Below are 17,562 nucleotides of genomic sequence, written 5' to 3'. Positions count from 1 at the left end.
GGAATATAGCCATCTCGAGACAACACCGATATAGTATTTTTTCTGAAAGTTGCCGGGATGTCACGTTTCCTACTTATCTCAGTACACTCGTAACAATTTAATCATTACGAAATGTATATTAAATCAAATAAACCTCACGTAGCAAATAAGCCACCAAATTCGACACTCTCACTGATCTCCACACAAAACTCATTGCTTGGTGGGCGAAGCAACGAAAAAACGCCACCTGCTGGACATTTTTTCTGCCGAGTTGGGCATCTCACCTCTTCGCCTCTTGGGTTACGTAAAAGCAGAGATATTAGAGAAAGGAGGAGATAAGAATCAAATGGGTCAGTTAATGTAACCCAGCACCCCGTCGAAGTAAATCGTCACGAAATCCCTTCTCAAAGTCAGGGTATGAGTCGATAAACATGCATATTTTCCTCTAAAGTATATGTCACGATTCCAAAGCTATATAATATTACAGATAGCAAGTTAATCATCTCACATCTTGGAATATGTGTGTAATGTACTTCTTGTTGACGAAATACATGCTAATTTTGGGTTTTTGAGCTAGCGCCCAACTGACTCCATTTCATTCCTCTACTTGTCCCAAAATCACAGAGTGCACCACGCGGCTCATTGAAGTAGCATGGGCATCGTACACAATGACCGATAATGCGCTGCCAATTGAGTTTTCCATCTCCTCGAAAGTGTCTCTGGTAAAAAGCAAACGGTAGTGGGCGGTCTCACGTGCCGGCTTTCTTTTGATTCGCTCGGCTTTCTCTTCTTCAATGCTGAAACCGTGAACAGTGCCATATCAACGCTTTAGCAACCAGTAAGTAAGAACATTTTGCACAAACTTGTTTTCTTATTGAAGAAAGTAGACTTAGTTTGCAGGACCAGCACATGCCAAAAAATACATATGAAGAGTAACATTTAACACCATCAAGGACATTTTGCACAGGTAATACAGACGTATATATTGTCCTTGAATTGATACATTATGTAACGCATTGCATGATTTCAAATTAACTCTATTGTTTTGCCCTGTGATGCCGACCGTGCACAAATGTATCGTAGTGGAAGATCAAGTTGGCAATGGTATTCATCACCTTTTGCGCGCATGCCGGGCACTCTTTCGCTAGGAGAGGGTGACGCAACAGTTCAGTTGCACGATAGTCTTCTCCAAGGCTGCTGTTGTATGTAGTTGTTGCTACTGCCAGCAACTAGAAGAAAACGTTGCACTGATCGACTAAGTTAATTCGGTGTAATTTTTAACAATATAATATATATTTTAAAGTTTTGTCTCGTTAAATATTGTTTTGCACTGCATCAGTCGATCAATCATGTACGGTAGACTGTTTCTATCGCATGCTTGAGCTGATCACTGTCGTGTAATCAAACGTGTCTGTACGTGAGTAAAATAACTACTAACAGTATATCTTTTATGAAGGCAAATTTATTGCTAGCTTCACATTACAAGCCACATAAGAGAGAGAGCGATGCTTTCCTCATGAACCCCTACGTTCCCCAAGACATTAGCATATGACCAATCAGGATGCAATATGCAAATAACACCACATCTCCCTTTTCAGAGGATAAATGGTACACTGCCTTTGTCTCAAAAAACCTCAAGGTATTATTCTGTCTTTATGTCGGTAGGTCTAAGGGATTATTCTGTATTTTATGTCGGTAGGTCTTTTCCTGTCTAGTTCTTCTGGAACATTTCAACATAGTCATGATTGTAAAATATTTTCTGTAAACTTTAACCCAAAATGCATCTCTCATTTATTTTAACACAAATGTACCCCACAGATAAATTAGAACTGTAACAACTTGACAGCTGTTGTTTTGTCTTGTTTTTTTTACTTTGAGCTCAGTCTTTTGTTGTTGCTCTGATTTAAAAGTTCAGCCTTTGAGGTTTAACTATTGCTCGCCCAGACCTTGTTCTGGATGTAGCAGGTACATCCAGGATTACCTTGGGTGTTGGTGTGTCGGAGTCATGAAGACACTTGAATCTTCTCCTGCATAGGGTTGTTGTTCTCAGGTCCATCCATAGGGATGAGGTGATATCTGTTCCTGTGGACAGAACCGTGGGGAACGTCTCCACTATGTAGGATTGTGGTATTGCATGTTCCCTCAGCACTGTTCCTGTGATTTGAGTCCTTCATCAACACCTGTTTTCCAGGTGGGTGTCTGCTGAGCTTGCTGACTCTGTGACGCTTGTTGAAGCGTTGCTGATCCGCACTCCTTCTCTCCTTTTCCTTTGAGCTGACCACACCTCTGTTTGGGATTGATGGGTCTAGCAGCAATGGGAGTTTTGGCACTGTGGTACGAAGCTGTCGTCCCATCAACAGTTGCGCCGGGCTAAAGCTATTCTGGAGTGGGGTTGATCGATAGGCCAGCAAAGCAAGGTAAGGGTCAGCTGCTTTCTTGAGGAGGTTCTTCACCGTCTGAACGGCGCGTTCCACCCTATGTTGCTTTGCGGGAACTTTGGACTATTGGTGACATGGCAAAATTCATACTCTGCAGCGAAGTCGGAAAGGGGTCTTCCAGAGAACTGAGGACCATTGTCCGTAACTAGGATCTCAGGTACCCCATGGTGGGCGAAGATGGACTTCAGATGAACTACGACGTCTGCAGACTTCGTTAGTGACAGGTTTGCAATTTCCACCTTGAGGAGTAGTCCACCACTAGCAGGTAGGTGGTGCATTTCAGCGTGAACAAGTCTGCTCCCAGTCTTTGCCAAGGTCTCTCAGGAAGTTATGACGGTATATGTGGTTTGTGCCCTCTGATCTGTGTCCTGCAGTTAAGCACAAGTTCGTTCAGTCCTTCGCATCCGCTGAACTCCGACCATCATTTCTGACACATTGTCACTTTTGAGCACACACTGTTGGCTTTGAGTTGTTCTCTCAGATTGTCTATGTAGGAAACACTCGCTGGAAGCTGTTCCATGATGGCATTTACATATGTATTTGTTCTCTCCATGAGCTCCATTTTTGCAGCAGTAGCTTTGGCTTTGACTGGCGCACGTGACAACGTGTCTGCATTCCACAGCCTATTTCCAGGGACATGAGCAATCATATAAGAGTATGTCATAAGTCTCATTCTGAAGCGTTGCATTTGTGGGGGAAGGTTGTCCCAATATTGGTTCCCCAGAAGGCTTTGGAGCGGTTTGTGGTCAGTTTCCAGCTGAAAGTGTTGACCAATGAGAAAGTCTCTGAATCTTTCACATGCCCATATCAGCCCCAGAGCTTCTTTTTCCACTTGAGCGTGTCTCTGCTCGGTCGGTGTGAGAGACCTGGAAGCGTAAGCAACGGGTTTCCATTCCTTGATCTTCTTCAGCAGCAGCACTCCTCCTAGTCCGTAGGAAGATTCATCTGCTGACACCTTGGTCTCTTTGTTTGGGTCAAACAGGGCTAGCACGGGTGTTGATTTCAGCTCCTCCTTCAGCTCTTTGAAGGCTCTGACTTGGTCGGCCCCCCAGTACCAGTGGCTTTTCTTTGAGAGTAGGTTACTGAGAGGTTTGTCCTTTTCTGCTAACTGAAGGATGAACTTTCCCAGTTGGTTCACCATTCCTAGAAAATCCATAGCTCGCTGACTTTGGATGGCTCTGCCATCTCCTCGACAGCCTCTGTCTTTGTCGGATCGGGCTGTACTCCTTTGTCTGAGATACTGTGGCCCAGGAACTTAACTTCCTCCTTTTGACAGGATACATTTCAAATCAAATTTTGTTTGTCACATGTGTCCCGAATACAACAGTGAAATGCTTACTTACAAGCCCTTAACCAACAATGCAGTTTTAAGAAAATCCCTAAAAAAGTAAGCATAACAGATCAAATTAAAGAGCAGCAGTAAGTAACAATAGATGGGCAATGTACAGGGGCTACCGGTACAGTGTCTATGTGCAGGGGGTACCAGTGTTGAGGTAATTATGAACATGTAGGTAGAGTTATTAAAGTGGCTATGCATAGATAATAACAGAGAGTAGCAGGGGGGGGGGCAGCAATGCAAATAGTCTGGGTAGCCATTTGATTAGCTGTTCAGGAGTCTTATTACTTGGGGGTAGAAGCTGTTTAGAAGCCTCTTGGGCCTAGACTTGGCGCTCCGGTACCGCTTGCTGTGCGGTAGCAGAGCGAACAGCATATGACTAGGGTGGCTGGAGTCTGACAATTTTTAGCGCCTTCCTCTGACACTGTTATAGAGGTCCTGGATGGTAGGAAGCTTGGCCCCGGTGATGTACTGGGCTGTACGCACTACCCTCTGTAGTGCCTTGTGGTCGGAGGCCGAGCAGTTGCCATACCAGGCAGTGACTCGGAATGGCCGATTTAATTAGGGCCGATTTCAAGTTTTCATAACAATCTGAAATTTTTGGGCGCTGATTTAAATGTTACATTTTTTTAAAATATTTTTTTATATACCTTTTATTTAACTAGGCAAATCAGTTAAGAACACATTCTTATTTTCAATGACGGCCTAGGAACGGTGGGTTAACTGCCTTGTTCAGGGGCAGAATGACAGATTTTTCACCTTGTCAACCTTACAGTTAACTAGTCCAACGCTCTAACCACCTGCCTCTCATTGCACTCCACGTGGAGCCTGCCTGTTACGCGAATGCAGTAAGCCAAGGTAACTCGCAAGCTAGCATTAAACTTCTCTTATAAAAAACAATCAATCAATCATAATCACTAGTTATAACTACACATGGTTGATGATATTACTTGTTTATCGAGCGTGTCCTGCGTTGCATATAATCGATGCAATGCTGGGGGATGATTTAACAAAAGCGCGTTTGCGAAAAAAGCACAATCGTTGGAAGACTGTACCTAACCATAAACACCAATGCCTTTCTTAAAATCAATACACAGAAGTATATATTTTTAAAACCTGCATATTTAGCTAATAGAAATCCAGGTTAGCAGGCAATATTAACCAGGTGAAATTGTGTCACTTCTCATGCGTTCATTGCACGCAGAGTCAGGGTATATGCAACAGTTTGGGCAGCCTGGCTCATTGCCAACTAATTTGCCAGAATTTTACGTAATTATGACATAAAATTGAAGGTTGTGCAATGTAACAGCAATATTTAGACTTAGGGATGCCACCCGTTAGATAAAATATCGAACAGTTCCGTATTTCACTGAAATAATAAACATTTTGTTTTCAAATTGATCGTTTCCGGATTCGACCATATTAATGACCAAAGGTTCGAATTTCTGTGTGTTATTATGTTATAATTAAGTCTATGATTTGATAGAGCAGTCTGACTGAGCAATGGTAGGCAGCAGCAGGCTCGTAAGCATTCATTCAAACAACACTTTTGTGCATTTTGCCAGCAGCTCTTCGCAAGCACAGCGCTGTTTATGACTTCAAGCCTATCATCCTAATGGCTGGTTTAACCGATGTGAAATGGCTAGCTAGTTAGCTGGGTGTGCGCTAATAGCGTTTCAAATGTCACTCACTCTGAGACTTGGAGTAGTTATTCCCCTTGCTCTGCAAGGGCCATGGCTTTTGTGGAGCGATGGGTAACGCTGCTTCGAGTGTGGCTGTTGTCGATGTGTTCCTTGTTCGAGCCCAAGTAGGGGTGAGGAGAGGCACGGAAGCTATACTGTTACACTGGCAATCTTATAGTGCCTATAAGAACATCCAATAGTCAAAGTGTCACGTTCTGACCACAGTTCTGTTATTTTATTATTTGTTTTAGTATGGTCAGGGTGTGAGTTGGGGTGGGCAGTCTATGTTTGTTTTTCTATGTTGTTTTTTGTGTTCGGCCTAGTATGGTTCTCAATCAGAGGCAGGTGTCGTTAGTTGTCTCTGATTGAGAATCATACTTAGGTAGCCTGGGTTTCACTTTTGGTGGGTGGGTGTTTGTTTCCATGTGAGTGTTTGGGTCACACGGTACTGTTTCGTTTTGTTCACATCGTTTATTGTTTTGTTCCAGTGTTCAGTTTGTTTATTAAAAAAGTCATGAACACTTACCACGCTGCACCTTGGTCCTCCGCTCTATCCCCAGACGACATCCGTTACACAAAGGTATATGAAATACAAATGGTATAGAGAGAAATAGTCCTATAAATACTATATTAACTACAACCTAAAACCTATTACCTTGGAATATTGAAGTCTCATGTTAAAGGGAACCACCAACTTTCACATGTTCTCATGTTCTCATGTTCTGAGCAAGGAACTCAAACGTTAGCTTTTTTACATGGCACATATTGTACTTTTACTTCTCCAACACTTTGTTTTTGTATTATTTAAAACAAATTGAACATTTTTCATTATTTATTTGAGGCTAAATGGATTGTTATTGATGTATTATATTAAGTTAAAATAAGTGTTCATTCGGTATTGTTGTAATTGTCATTATTACAAATACATGTAAAAAAAATTGGCCGATTAATCGGTATCGGATTTTTTGGTCCTTCAATAATCAGTATCGGCGTTGAAAAATCATAATCGGCCGACCTCTAGTTAGGATGCTCTCTATGGTGCAGCTGTATAATCCTTTTGGGGATCGATTTGGACCCATGCTAAATCTTCAGTCTCCTGAGGGGGGAAAAGGTGTTGTCGTGCTCTCTTCACAACTGTCTTGGTGTGCTTGAACCATGTTAGTTTGGTGATGTGGACGCCAAGGAACTTGAAGCTCTCAACCTGTGCCACTACAGCCCCATCGATGAGAATGGGGGCATGCTCAGTCCTCCTTCTCCTGTAGTCCACAATCATCTCTTTTGTCTTGATTACATTGAGGGAGAGGTTGTTGTCCTGGCACCACACAGCCTGTTCTCTGACCTCCTCCCTATAGGCAGTCTCGTCGGTGATCAGGCCTACCACTATTGTGTCATCAGTAAACTTATTGATGGTGTTGGAGTCGTGCCTGCCCGTGCAGTCATGAGTGAACCGGGAGTACAGGAGGGGACTGAGCACGCACTCCTGAGGGGCCCCCGTGTTGAGGATCAGCGTGGCAGATGTGTTGTTACCTACCCTTACCACCTGGGGGCGGCTCATCAGGAAGTCCAGGATCCAGTTGCAGACGGAGGTGTTTAGTCACAGGGTCCTTAGCTTAGTGATGAGTTTTGTGGGCACTATGGTGTTGAATTCTGAGCTGTAGTCAATGAATAGCATTTTCACATAGGTCTTCCTTTTGTCCAGGTGGGAAAGGGCAGTGTGGAGTGCAATAGAGATTGCATCATCTGTGGATCTGTTGGGGCGGCATGCTAATTGGAGTGGGTCTAGGGTTTCTGGGATAATGGTGTTGATGTGAGCCATTACCAGCCTTTCGAAGCATTTCATGGCTACAAATGTGAGTGCTACAGGTCGGTAGTCATTTAGGCAGGTTACCTTAGTGTTCTTGTGCACTGGGACTATGGTGGTCTGCTTGAAACATGTTGGTATTACAGACTCAGACAGGGAGAGGTTAAAAATGTCAGTGAAGACACTTGCCGGTTGGTCAGCGCATGCTCGGAGTACACATCCTGGTAATCTGTCTGGCCCTGTGGCCTTGTGAATGTTGACCTGTTTAAAGGTCTTATGAGAGCGTGATCACACAGTCATCCGGAACAGCTTCCTGCCTCGAAGCGAGCATGGTAGGCTGGTAGGCTTGTGTCACCGGGCAACTCTCGGCCGTGCTTCCCTTTTGTAGTCCGTAATAGTTTGCAAGCCCTGCCACGTCCGACGAGCATCGGAGCCTGTGTGGTACGATTCGAACTTAGTCTTGTATTAACGCTTTGCTTGTTTGATGGTTCGTTGGAGGGCATAGCGGGATTTCTTATACGCTTCCGGCTTTGAGTGCCGCTCCTTGAAAGCAACAGCTCTCCCCTTTAGCTCACTGCAAATGTTGCCTGTAATCCACGGCTTCTGGTTGGCGTATGTGCAAACAGTCACTGTGGGGACGACGTCCTCGGTGCCCTTATTGATAAAGCCGGTGACTGATGTTTTGTACTCCTCAATGCCATCGGAAGAATCCCGGAACATATTCCAGTCTGTGCTAGCAAAACAGTCCTGTAGCTTAGCATCTGCTTCATCTGACCACTTTTTTTTATAGACCGAGTCACTGGTGCTTCCAGCTTTAAATTTAGCTTGTAAGCTGGAATCAGGAGGATAGAGTTATGGTCAGATTTGCCAAATGGAATGCAAGGGAGAGCTTTGTACGCATCTCTGTGTGAGGATTTAAAGTGGTCTTTTTCCCTCTGGTTGCACATTTAACGTGCTGATAGAAATGATTTAATTTAATTTGTCCATGATTTCATCTGATTTCATTTGTCCATGTTCAAAGTTAAGCCTGCTTTTTCCATCTTCTGCAATGCTAAAAGGCAGACCGTTGAAGTAGTAATGTCCAGAAGGTGTGATGAAGGTTGTTCGCTTAACTGACTCCTTGGCTAGTGGAATCTGCCAGAAGCTCATGTCCGCGTTGAGCTTGCTGAAGATCTTCGCCCCGGCTAATGAGCCAAGGGTCTGTTCGACAGTGGGAAGTATGTATTTTTCTCATTGAAACTGGTAAAATCGACACATATCCACACGTCCCAGGTCTTCTTTGGGACAACCACGATGCCGGCTCACCAGTCCGTGGGCTCCTCCACTCTGGTAGCAGCCTTGAACCCTTGCTTGCACACTAGCTCTTTCTTGACTTTTGGCAGCAATGTCAGAGGAATCCGTCATGCAGTGAATAGGGCTCTGCGCCAGGTTTCAGCTTGATGGTATATGGTTGTTGTACTGTGCCAAGACCGCTGCATAGCTTTGGATAGCTTTCTTTCAGTGTTTGTAAATTAATGCTGTCAGAGTCGAGCTACTAGCTCATGCTTTGTGATCGCTGGTCTGCCTAGTAAAGCTGTGTGTAGATCTCTGATGACATACACGTCCTCCAGTGTCTCCTTTTCTCCTTTTCATAGAACCACACTTGCGATGCCGATCACGTCCAGCGGCACTCTTCCTGGTCCTAGCAGAGGCAACAGTGTCTATTTTAAATTTCACATTTCTGTTCATCACTTGAATGTCAATCATCCTGCTCTTATATTGTTCCTCGGAAAATGCTATCATCCTTTTCTTTGACCCTTGTTTACGGCTCTTAATGACACGTTGGTGATGTCCTTTTTTCCCACAGGAGTGACGCACTACTTCATTAGCTGCACACTGTGCTCTTGGATGGGCAAGGATTTTGAAACAGTTTTGACATTGACTGCTTTTTGTCATTTCATGGCTAGCTTTCTCATGCTGGAATTTCTGTTTCCACTGGCTGCCTTTCTGCATAACTCTATCCACTGGGCACAATAAAGAATGCAAGAAATCCATCTCTTATTTGTCCATACTGTTTTTGCTCGAGGTTGTGTTGTTTAGGTTTAACGTAATCTGCTTCGTCGCCCGTACAGAACATACAGTAGAGTGTTTACCTGTTTTTGCTCGGTAGATGTGTGAAGATTACTCGCCTGACGAAAGCGCTTGAACCTCCTAAGCAATTTGTTCCATTCTTGAGGTTTAGAAAAATCTAACGTCTCCGGCGGTTATATGCTAAATGTAAGGCTTGGGCCTGTATGCGCGAGTATCTGTGACCCTCCCGCTGCACTTTGCATGGGTGGCTTGCCTCTTCCCACTACTGCCGGTGGCTACTGTGCTTCTACTGCGACGTCTTCCATGCCTAATAGCCTCCTCGATTTTCTTCCCAAAACTTTTCAACCAGGTACTGTAAGCTAAGCTCTGTTAGTAAATACACTCGTTCTAGTCCACTTCTGACACCATGTTGTGTAATCAAACTTGTCTGTACATGAGTAAAATAACTACTAACGGTGTATCTTTATGAAGGCACATTTATTGCTAACTTCACATTACAAGCCACATGAGAGAGAGTGATGCATTCCTCGTGAACCCCTACATTCCCCAGGTCCTCATTAGCATATGGCCAATCAGGATGCAATATGCAAATAGCACCCCAATCACATTATCTTACTTTTCAAGTCATTTTACCAAATTTTCAGCCTGGTTTCAGACTAGACGTAACATAGTAAATTAAAATCCTGGACACTCAAATTAGTATGGAATGTTACATTTGGTATGGTTACATAAGACAAAAAAACAAAAGGGGGTTGATTGGTCAGAATGGGTGGCATATAACGTAAATGTCTAGCAACCCAACATTTCAACTACTTTTAGTACTTTTTCGCAAATTTGTAGCTACATATCATGTTAGTTAACCCTTCTCCTAACCAATGTTCCCTCCAAAAAAATTAATCGCTTAGTAGTTTTCAGGTCTGCTGAGCGCAAAACTTGAACGTTGTGAAAGTTCTGTGCAACATCCGGTGCGCGTTTACTGTGAACACTGAGTCAACTAGACTACTGTGGCTATTTGATCATAAGGCAGGCCTACCAGAGTGGCCTATCATCAATGGAGAAAATGCATCCCATAACATTTTAACATGGACATAGAACAGCTATCGTTCAGCCTACAGTAGCAACCAATGTGTGGTTTCATGTTTTGAGAAGAAAAAAAACACGCAGGGCTTGACATTAACCTGTTTAACCACTTGTCCTTCAGGCAAAATAAAATGTATCATTATTCCCTTACCATTATTACAGAGAATCAGACAAATTATGCTACCCAGTTTATTCTGGGAAGTTTACATACAGTTTTTTTGCGAAAGTATTCGGCCCCCTTGAACTTTGCGACCTTTTGCCACATTTCAGGCTTCAAACATAAAGATATAAAACTGTGTTTTTTTGTGAAGAATCAACAACAAGTGGGACACAATCATGAAGTGGAACAACATTTATTGGATATTTCAAACTTTTTTAACAAATCAAAAACTGAAAAATTGGGCGTGCAAAATTATTCAGCCCCTTTACTTTCAGTGCAGCAAACTCTCTCCAGAAGTTCAGTGAGGATCTCTGAATGATCCAATGTTGACCTAAATGACTAATGATGATAAATACAATCCACCTGTGTGTAATCAAGTCTCCGTTTAAATGCACCTGCACTGTGATAGTCTCAGAGGTCCGTTAAAAGCGCAGAGAGCATCATGAAGAACAAGGAACACACCAGGCAGGTCCGAGATACGGTTGTGAAGAAGTTTAAAGCCGGATTTGGAAACAAAAAGATTTCCCAAGCTTTAAACATCCCAAGGAGCACTGTGCAAGCGATAATATTCAAATGGAAGGAGTATCAGACCACTGCAAATCTACCAAGACCTGGCCGTCCCTCTAAACTTTCAGCTCATACAAGGAGAAGACTGATCAGAGATGCAGCCAAGAGGCCCATGATCACTCTGGATGAACTGCAGAGATCTACAGCTGAGGTGGGAGACTCTGTCCATAGGACAACAATCAGTCGTATATTGCACAAATCTGGCCTTTATGGAAGAGTGGCAAGAAGAAAGCCATTTCTTAAAGATATCCATAAAAAGTGTTGTTTAAAGTTTGCCACAAGCCACCTGGGAGACACACCAAACATGTGAAAGAATGTGCTCTGGTCAGATGAAACCAAAATTGAACTTTTTGGCAACAATGCAAGACGTTATGTTTGGCGTAAAAGCAACACAGCTCATCTCCCTGAACACACCATCCCCACTGTCAAACATGGTGGTGGCAGCATCATGGTTTGGGCCTGCTTTTCTTCAGCAGGGACAGGGAAGATGGTTAAAATTGATGGGAAGATGGATGGAGCCAAATACAGGACCATTCTGGAAGAAAACCTGATGGAGTCTGCAAAAGACCTGAGACTGGGACGGAGATTTGTCTTCCAACAAGACAATGATCCAAAACATAAAGCAAAATCTACAATGGAATGGTTAAAAAATAAACATATTCAGGTGTTAGAATGGCCAAGTCAAAGTCCAGACCTGAATCCAATCGAGAATCTGTGGAAAGAACTGAAAACTGCTGTTCACAAATGCTCTCCATCCAACCTCACTGAGCTCGAGCTGTTTTGCAAGGAGGAATGGGAAAACATTTCAGTCTCTCGATGTGCAAAACTGATAGAGACATACCCCAAGCGACTTACAGCTGTAATCGCAGCAAAAGGTGGCGCTACAAAGTATTAACTTAAGGGGGCTGAATAATTTTGCACGCCCAATTTTTTTTTTTGTTAAAAAAGTTTGAAATATCCAATAAATGTCGTTCCACTTCATGATTGTGTCCCACTTGTTGTTGATTCTTCACAAAAAAATACAGTTTTATATCTTTATGTTTGAAGCCTGAAATGTGGCAAAAGGTCGCAAAGTTCAAGGGGGCCAATAAACCCGTTTTGTCAACCACTCCACAAATTTCTTGTTAACAAGTTTTGACAAGTCGGTTAGGACATCTACTTTGAGCATGACACATGTTATTTTTCCAACAATTGTTTACAGACAGATTATTTCACTTATATTTCACTGTATCACAATTCCAGTTGGTCAGAAGTTTACATACACTAAGTTGACTGTGCCTTTAAACAGCTTGGAAAATTCCAGAAATTGATGTCATGGCTTTAGAAGCTTCTGATAGGCTAATTGACATCATTTGAGTCAATTGGAGATGTGGATGTATTTTAAGGCCTACCTTCACACTCAGTGCCTCTTTGCTTGACATCATGGAAAAATCTAAAGAAATCAGTCTCAGAAAAGACCCAAGGAAAAAAATGTAGACCTCCACAAGTCTGGTTAATCCTTGGGAGCAATTTCCAAACGTCCGAAGGTACCATGTTCATCTGTACAAACAATAGTACGCAAGTATAAACACCATGGGACCACGCAACCGTCATACTGCTCAAGAAGGAGACGCATTCTGTCTCCTAGAGATGAACGTACTTTGGTGCGAAAAGTGCAAATCAATCCCAGAACAACAGCAAAGGACCTTGTGAAGATGTTGGAGGAAACGGTACAGACGTATCTATATCCACAGTAAAACGAGTCTTATATTGACATAACCTGAAAGGCCGCTCAGCAAGGAAGAAGCCACTGCTCCAAAGCCGCCATAAAAAAGCCAGACTACGGTTTTCAACTGAACATGAGGACAAAGATCGTACTTTTTGGAGAAATGTACTCTGGTCTGATGAAACAAAAATGGAACTGTTTGGCCATAATGACCATAGTTATGTTTGGAGGAAAAAGGGGGATGCTTGCAAGCCGAAGAACACCCATCCCAACCGGGAAGCACTTCACAAAATAGATGGCATCATGAGGCAGTGAAATGATGTGGATATATTGAAGCAACTTCTCAAGACACCAGTCAGGAAGTTACATCTTGGTCACAAATGGGTCTTCCAAATGGACAAGGACTCCAAGCATGCTTCCAAAGTCGTGGCAAAATGGCTTAAGAACAACAAAGTCAAGGTATTGGAGTGGCCATCACAAATCCCTGACCTTAATCCTATAGAACATTTGTGGGCAGAACAGAAAAGGCGTGTGCAAGCATGGAGGCCTACAAACCTGACTCAGTTACACCAGCTCTGTCAGGAGGAATGGGCCAAAATTCACCCAACTTATTGTGGGAAGCTTGTGGAAGGCTACCTGAAACATTTGACCGAAGTTAAACAATTGAAAGACAATGCTACCAAATACTAATTGAGTGTATATAAACTTCAGACCCACTGGGAATGTGATGAAATAAATAAAAGCTGAAATAAATATTATTCTGACATTTCACATTCCTAAAATAAACTGGTTATCCTAACTGACCTAAGACAGGGAATTTTTACAAGGATTAAATGTCAGGAATTGTGAGTTTTTAAATGTATTTGGCTAAACTTCCGACTTCAACTGTAGCTACATGTAGCTTTCGCCTTGATCTCAAAACAAGCGCATCTACTCACGACCCCTGTAAAAACTGTCCAGTTCGAAGTGAATTTCACAGATCCATATATATGGCAATGGTCTATTTGCATACATGTCTACTGCACATCTGATTGGTAATGGCACACCGGTGTGTGTAGAGTACATGCCTGAGTCGTGCCTGTCATTGCAATAGACTTCTACTCCGATGTGTCTGCCTGCAACAAAATCTATCGTATAGTTAGTTTTGCATACTAAGTCTTGCATAGTTCGTTTTGTTTCGGTATGTTACATTGAAAGTGGCTTATATTGTGTTGATTCGATCACAATTCCCACAGTACAGTGAAACGTTGATAGTGTTAATAACTAAGGGGAAAAATTCTAGAAAGTTGAGTGAAGTTCGGTTTTGTGCTTTCCTGTCTACTATTAACACATGTAATTACTTGTCCTCTGATGCACTCATCACTTTCAAATACACTTGTCCTGTCCAAATAGAAATTACCGCTGTCAGTTAAACAATCAATTATGTTTTTGTCTCTCCTGGGTGCTTTTGCTTCAGCATAATGACAACTTTATCACAGACAAAGGAAATCTTCCGGAGAGCAGACGCTGTGTGCTTCGACGTGGACAGCACTGTTATCAGAGAAGAAGGCATTGATGAGCTAGCCAAATTCTGCGGGGTTGGAGATGCTGTCACAGAAATGTATGTTGTGTAGAAATTCGTAATGATTTTAAGTGCGCTGAAATGCATGTTTCTTTCTTCTCTCCTTTCTTTATCTAGGCCCATCTACATTCCCCTGTACATTTCCCGTGCCATAATTTTCTACGTGTTTCTTTCTAAATGTTAAATTTGCAACATATTTGTTGAGTACATTGAGTTTTTCTCATTTCAGGACTCGCAAGGCCATGGGGGGGTCAGTGACTTTTAAAACTGCTCTGACAGAGCGCCTGTCCATCATCCGATGCTCGAGGGAACAAGTGAACAAACTGATAACTGACCACCCTCCTCAGTTGACGGCAGGTATTAAGTAAGTGGTTGTTGATTTCAATTTGTCAGTCTTTTTTTCCCACTCAACACTATTTGATTATTAGCAGAGGCTATGTTAATTTGATCATAATACTCACATAAAATGGTTGAACTAGTAGTCTCTTCAAGCTCGGCGTCTAACCTCAAGTTACACAATCGCTTATGAAACCTGTACTAATTTCTGCATGTTGTAGAATAAATGTACACATTTCTGTACATTGTCCAGGGAGCTTGTTGATACTCTGCACCAGCGCAATGTGAAGGTGTTCCTGGTCTCTGGCGGTTTCCGCTGTATCGTGGAGCATGTCTCCACTCAACTCAACATTCCCCTCCATCACGTGTATGCCAACCGCCTCAAGTTCTACTTCAATGGTAAGATCAGAGCAGTATCAGAATCACCTCTCACACTGTGGAAGGGATGAAGTGTGGGTGATGACAGTATGATCATTCATGTTTTAATATTATTGGTTATTTTGGTTTGATGGCTGGAAGCAAAAACGGGTGGCCATCTTGTTACTCTGGTATCCCTGTACATTTGATATTGGCACTGACTCTGTATATAGCTTCCTCTCTTGTTTCTTAATTCTCGTTTGCTTTAATATATATATTTTTTTATTTGTATTAGTTATACTATTTTGATATTGATTACTGCACTGTTGGGTAGAGCTTGCAAGTGAAGCATTTTACTGTACTTGTGACAATAAAACTCGAACTGGACTTCAGAGGGCTGGTTTCAATCAAGCAAGCGGTAGATTGGCCTCTACAGGGAGGAATTCTTTACTAATTTGTTGTTCAATTTTCCCCTTAGGTGAGTTTGCTGGCTTTGACGAGACCCAGCCCACATCTGAGAGTAATGGGAAGGGGAAGGTGATCAGCATGCTCAAGGAGAAGCACGGCTTCAAGAATGTGGTGATGATCGGTGATGGAGCCACAGACCTGGAGGCCTGTCCCCCTGCAGTAAGTGTTGTCTTGTCAATAGATTAAAAGACAGGTGGCAAGCTAGTATTTATAGCTGTTATTTATGTCATCTCCGGTTTTCTGTCATGGAATACTTTATTGTCCATTTTGTGGAGGAAATTTGTATTCTGTTCCCAACACCCCTAGACACCACAGAAACACGCACACAACACATTTTAGGTGGAACACAGAGTCAACAGCAGTGCAGTGCCTCTGGAGGAGTTAAGGGGGTTTAAGCACCTTTTTTAAAGACGCAGCTGCAGGGGTGTATTCACTAGGAACCAAACAGAAGCAACTGGATTGAACCGGGGAGGAATTTACCTGAATTTGTCGAATAGAAACTCGTTCCCATTGCAAAACGTTTTGCTACGGTCTGCGACTAATGAATACATCCCAATACTAGATTGTCAGGTGTTAAAGGCAGCTATAATGTAAAGTAACACTGGAATAATGGACACTGGATGTCTTTTAATCTTTTAACCTCTACGGGGGCGGTCCCCCCTGGCGGGGCGGTTGAGCAAACATAGGCTAATGTGATTCGCATGAGGTTGTAAGTAACAAAATAAAATCCCAGGACATAGACATATCTGATATGGGCAGAAAGCTTTGTTAATCTAACTACACGGTCCAAATTACAGTAGCTATTACAGTGAAAGAATACCATGCTATTGTTTGAGGAAAGTGCACAATTATGAACTTAATTGTATTAATAAACCAATTAGGCACATTTGGGCAGTCTTGATACAACATTTTGAACAGAAATGCAATGGTTCATTGGATCAGTCTAAAACGTTGCACATACAATGCTGCCATCTAGTGGCCAAAATCTAAATGTAAATAATACATTATGGCCTTTCAAAGATGATGGTAAAAAGAAAAATGCGTGTTTTATTTCTATGTGTTATCTTTTACCAGATCTAATGTGTTATATTCTCCTACATTAATTTCCACAAACTTCGAAGTGTTTCCTTTCAAATGGTATCAATAATATGCATATCCTTGCCTCAGGTCCTGAGCTACAGCCAGTTAGATTTGGTTATATCATTTTAGGTGAAAATTGGGGGGAAATGGGTCGGATCCATTAATTTTCACAATTATCCTAACCACATTGATTTGTTTTTCAGAATGCATTCATTGGATTTGGTGGAAACGTGGTTAGGCAGCAAGTAAAGGAGAGAAGTTTGTGGTACGTCACAAGTTTTAGAGAGCTGCTAAAAGAACTGGAGAAGATTTAACAACAAGGAAATACCATAACCTGAACCCTCTTACAACTATTGTTACTAATGCTAACATCTGTGTTTTATTTCCCCCTACTGGTGTGCCTTTTATGGTTTTATCTAGTGCACAATATTTTTTTATTTCCAGTCAATAGATTTTTTTAAATAAATGTTTACACTACAATAGTGTCTTCTTGGGTTTGACCCTTGTTGATTTTTATACTAGATAATAATAAAAAAAATAAAGTTAACTAAATGTTATCCCTTTTGTGGAGGGTTTTGAGCAGGGTTTGAGTCCATTCGATTTCATTTCAGTATGTTCGTTTAATTCCTGAATTCAATTAATTGAATTGGAATTGAACCGAACCCTGCATTTGTGTTTTTTTTAACTGCACTTTTGTGGTTTTGTCCTTATGTCAAACTTTTGTGGGAAGGATAATAAAACTACTGCATTTTACAATATATGCCATTAAATGCCTTTATAGATGTAAATGTTTTGCAATTGACACTAATAATAGTAAAAGTGTAAAATGCAGTTCTGAGTATGTGTGGTCATTTACTTGTTTGTTTTCTTTGTGTCAACAGCACAACTGCCTCTGATAGTATCATCCACTAAACAATGGCATAACTACACAGTGAGCTCAAA

The 17,562-nt window shown here is 42.0% G+C and overlaps 1 protein-coding gene across 3 annotated transcripts; it reads left to right on the top strand.

Moving 5' to 3' along the window:
- The first annotated feature begins 344 nt into the window (after nucleotides 1–344).
- Nucleotides 345–17,451, top strand: LOC110507713 (phosphoserine phosphatase). Of its 3 annotated transcripts, none has more exons than XM_021587913.3 (6): nucleotides 345–817; nucleotides 14,275–14,418; nucleotides 14,609–14,743; nucleotides 14,969–15,114; nucleotides 15,551–15,699; nucleotides 16,824–17,451. In XM_021587913.3, the coding sequence occupies exons 2-6, from the start codon at nucleotides 14,279–14,281 to the stop codon at nucleotides 16,932–16,934; spliced, it is 681 nt and encodes a 226-aa protein (XP_021443588.1). In that variant the 5' UTR covers nucleotides 345–817; nucleotides 14,275–14,278; the 3' UTR covers nucleotides 16,935–17,451. The 3 variants fall into 3 exon arrangements, with proteins under 3 accessions (XP_021443588.1, XP_021443587.1, XP_090079690.1); XM_021587912.3 differs by having other exon boundaries at nucleotides 749–946; XM_090223564.1 differs by lacking the exon at nucleotides 345–817 and adding an exon at nucleotides 1,606–1,640.
- The last annotated feature ends 111 nt before the right edge of the window (nucleotides 17,452–17,562 follow it).

Source organism: Oncorhynchus mykiss, chromosome 27 (genome assembly GCF_057628025.1).
Source record: "Oncorhynchus mykiss isolate SJ-2025 chromosome 27, ASM5762802v1, whole genome shotgun sequence".
NCBI classification, from domain to species: domain Eukaryota; kingdom Metazoa; phylum Chordata; class Actinopteri; order Salmoniformes; family Salmonidae; genus Oncorhynchus; species Oncorhynchus mykiss.
The sequence above is the reverse complement of the archived record's forward strand: the minus strand, read 5'-3'. Positions and strand labels throughout refer to the sequence as shown.

Coding starts and splice junctions, on each gene's coding strand:
- LOC110507713 (XM_021587913.3), top strand. CDS start 14,279: ATGACAACTTTATCACAGACAAAGGAAATCTTCCGGAGAGCAGACGCT. Junction 15,115..15,550: donor CCTCAAGTTCTACTTCAATG/GTAAGATCAGAG, acceptor TTTTCCCCTTAG/GTGAGTTTGCTGGCTTTGAC. Junction 15,700..16,823: donor TGGAGGCCTGTCCCCCTGCA/GTAAGTGTTGTC, acceptor TTTGTTTTTCAG/AATGCATTCATTGGATTTGG.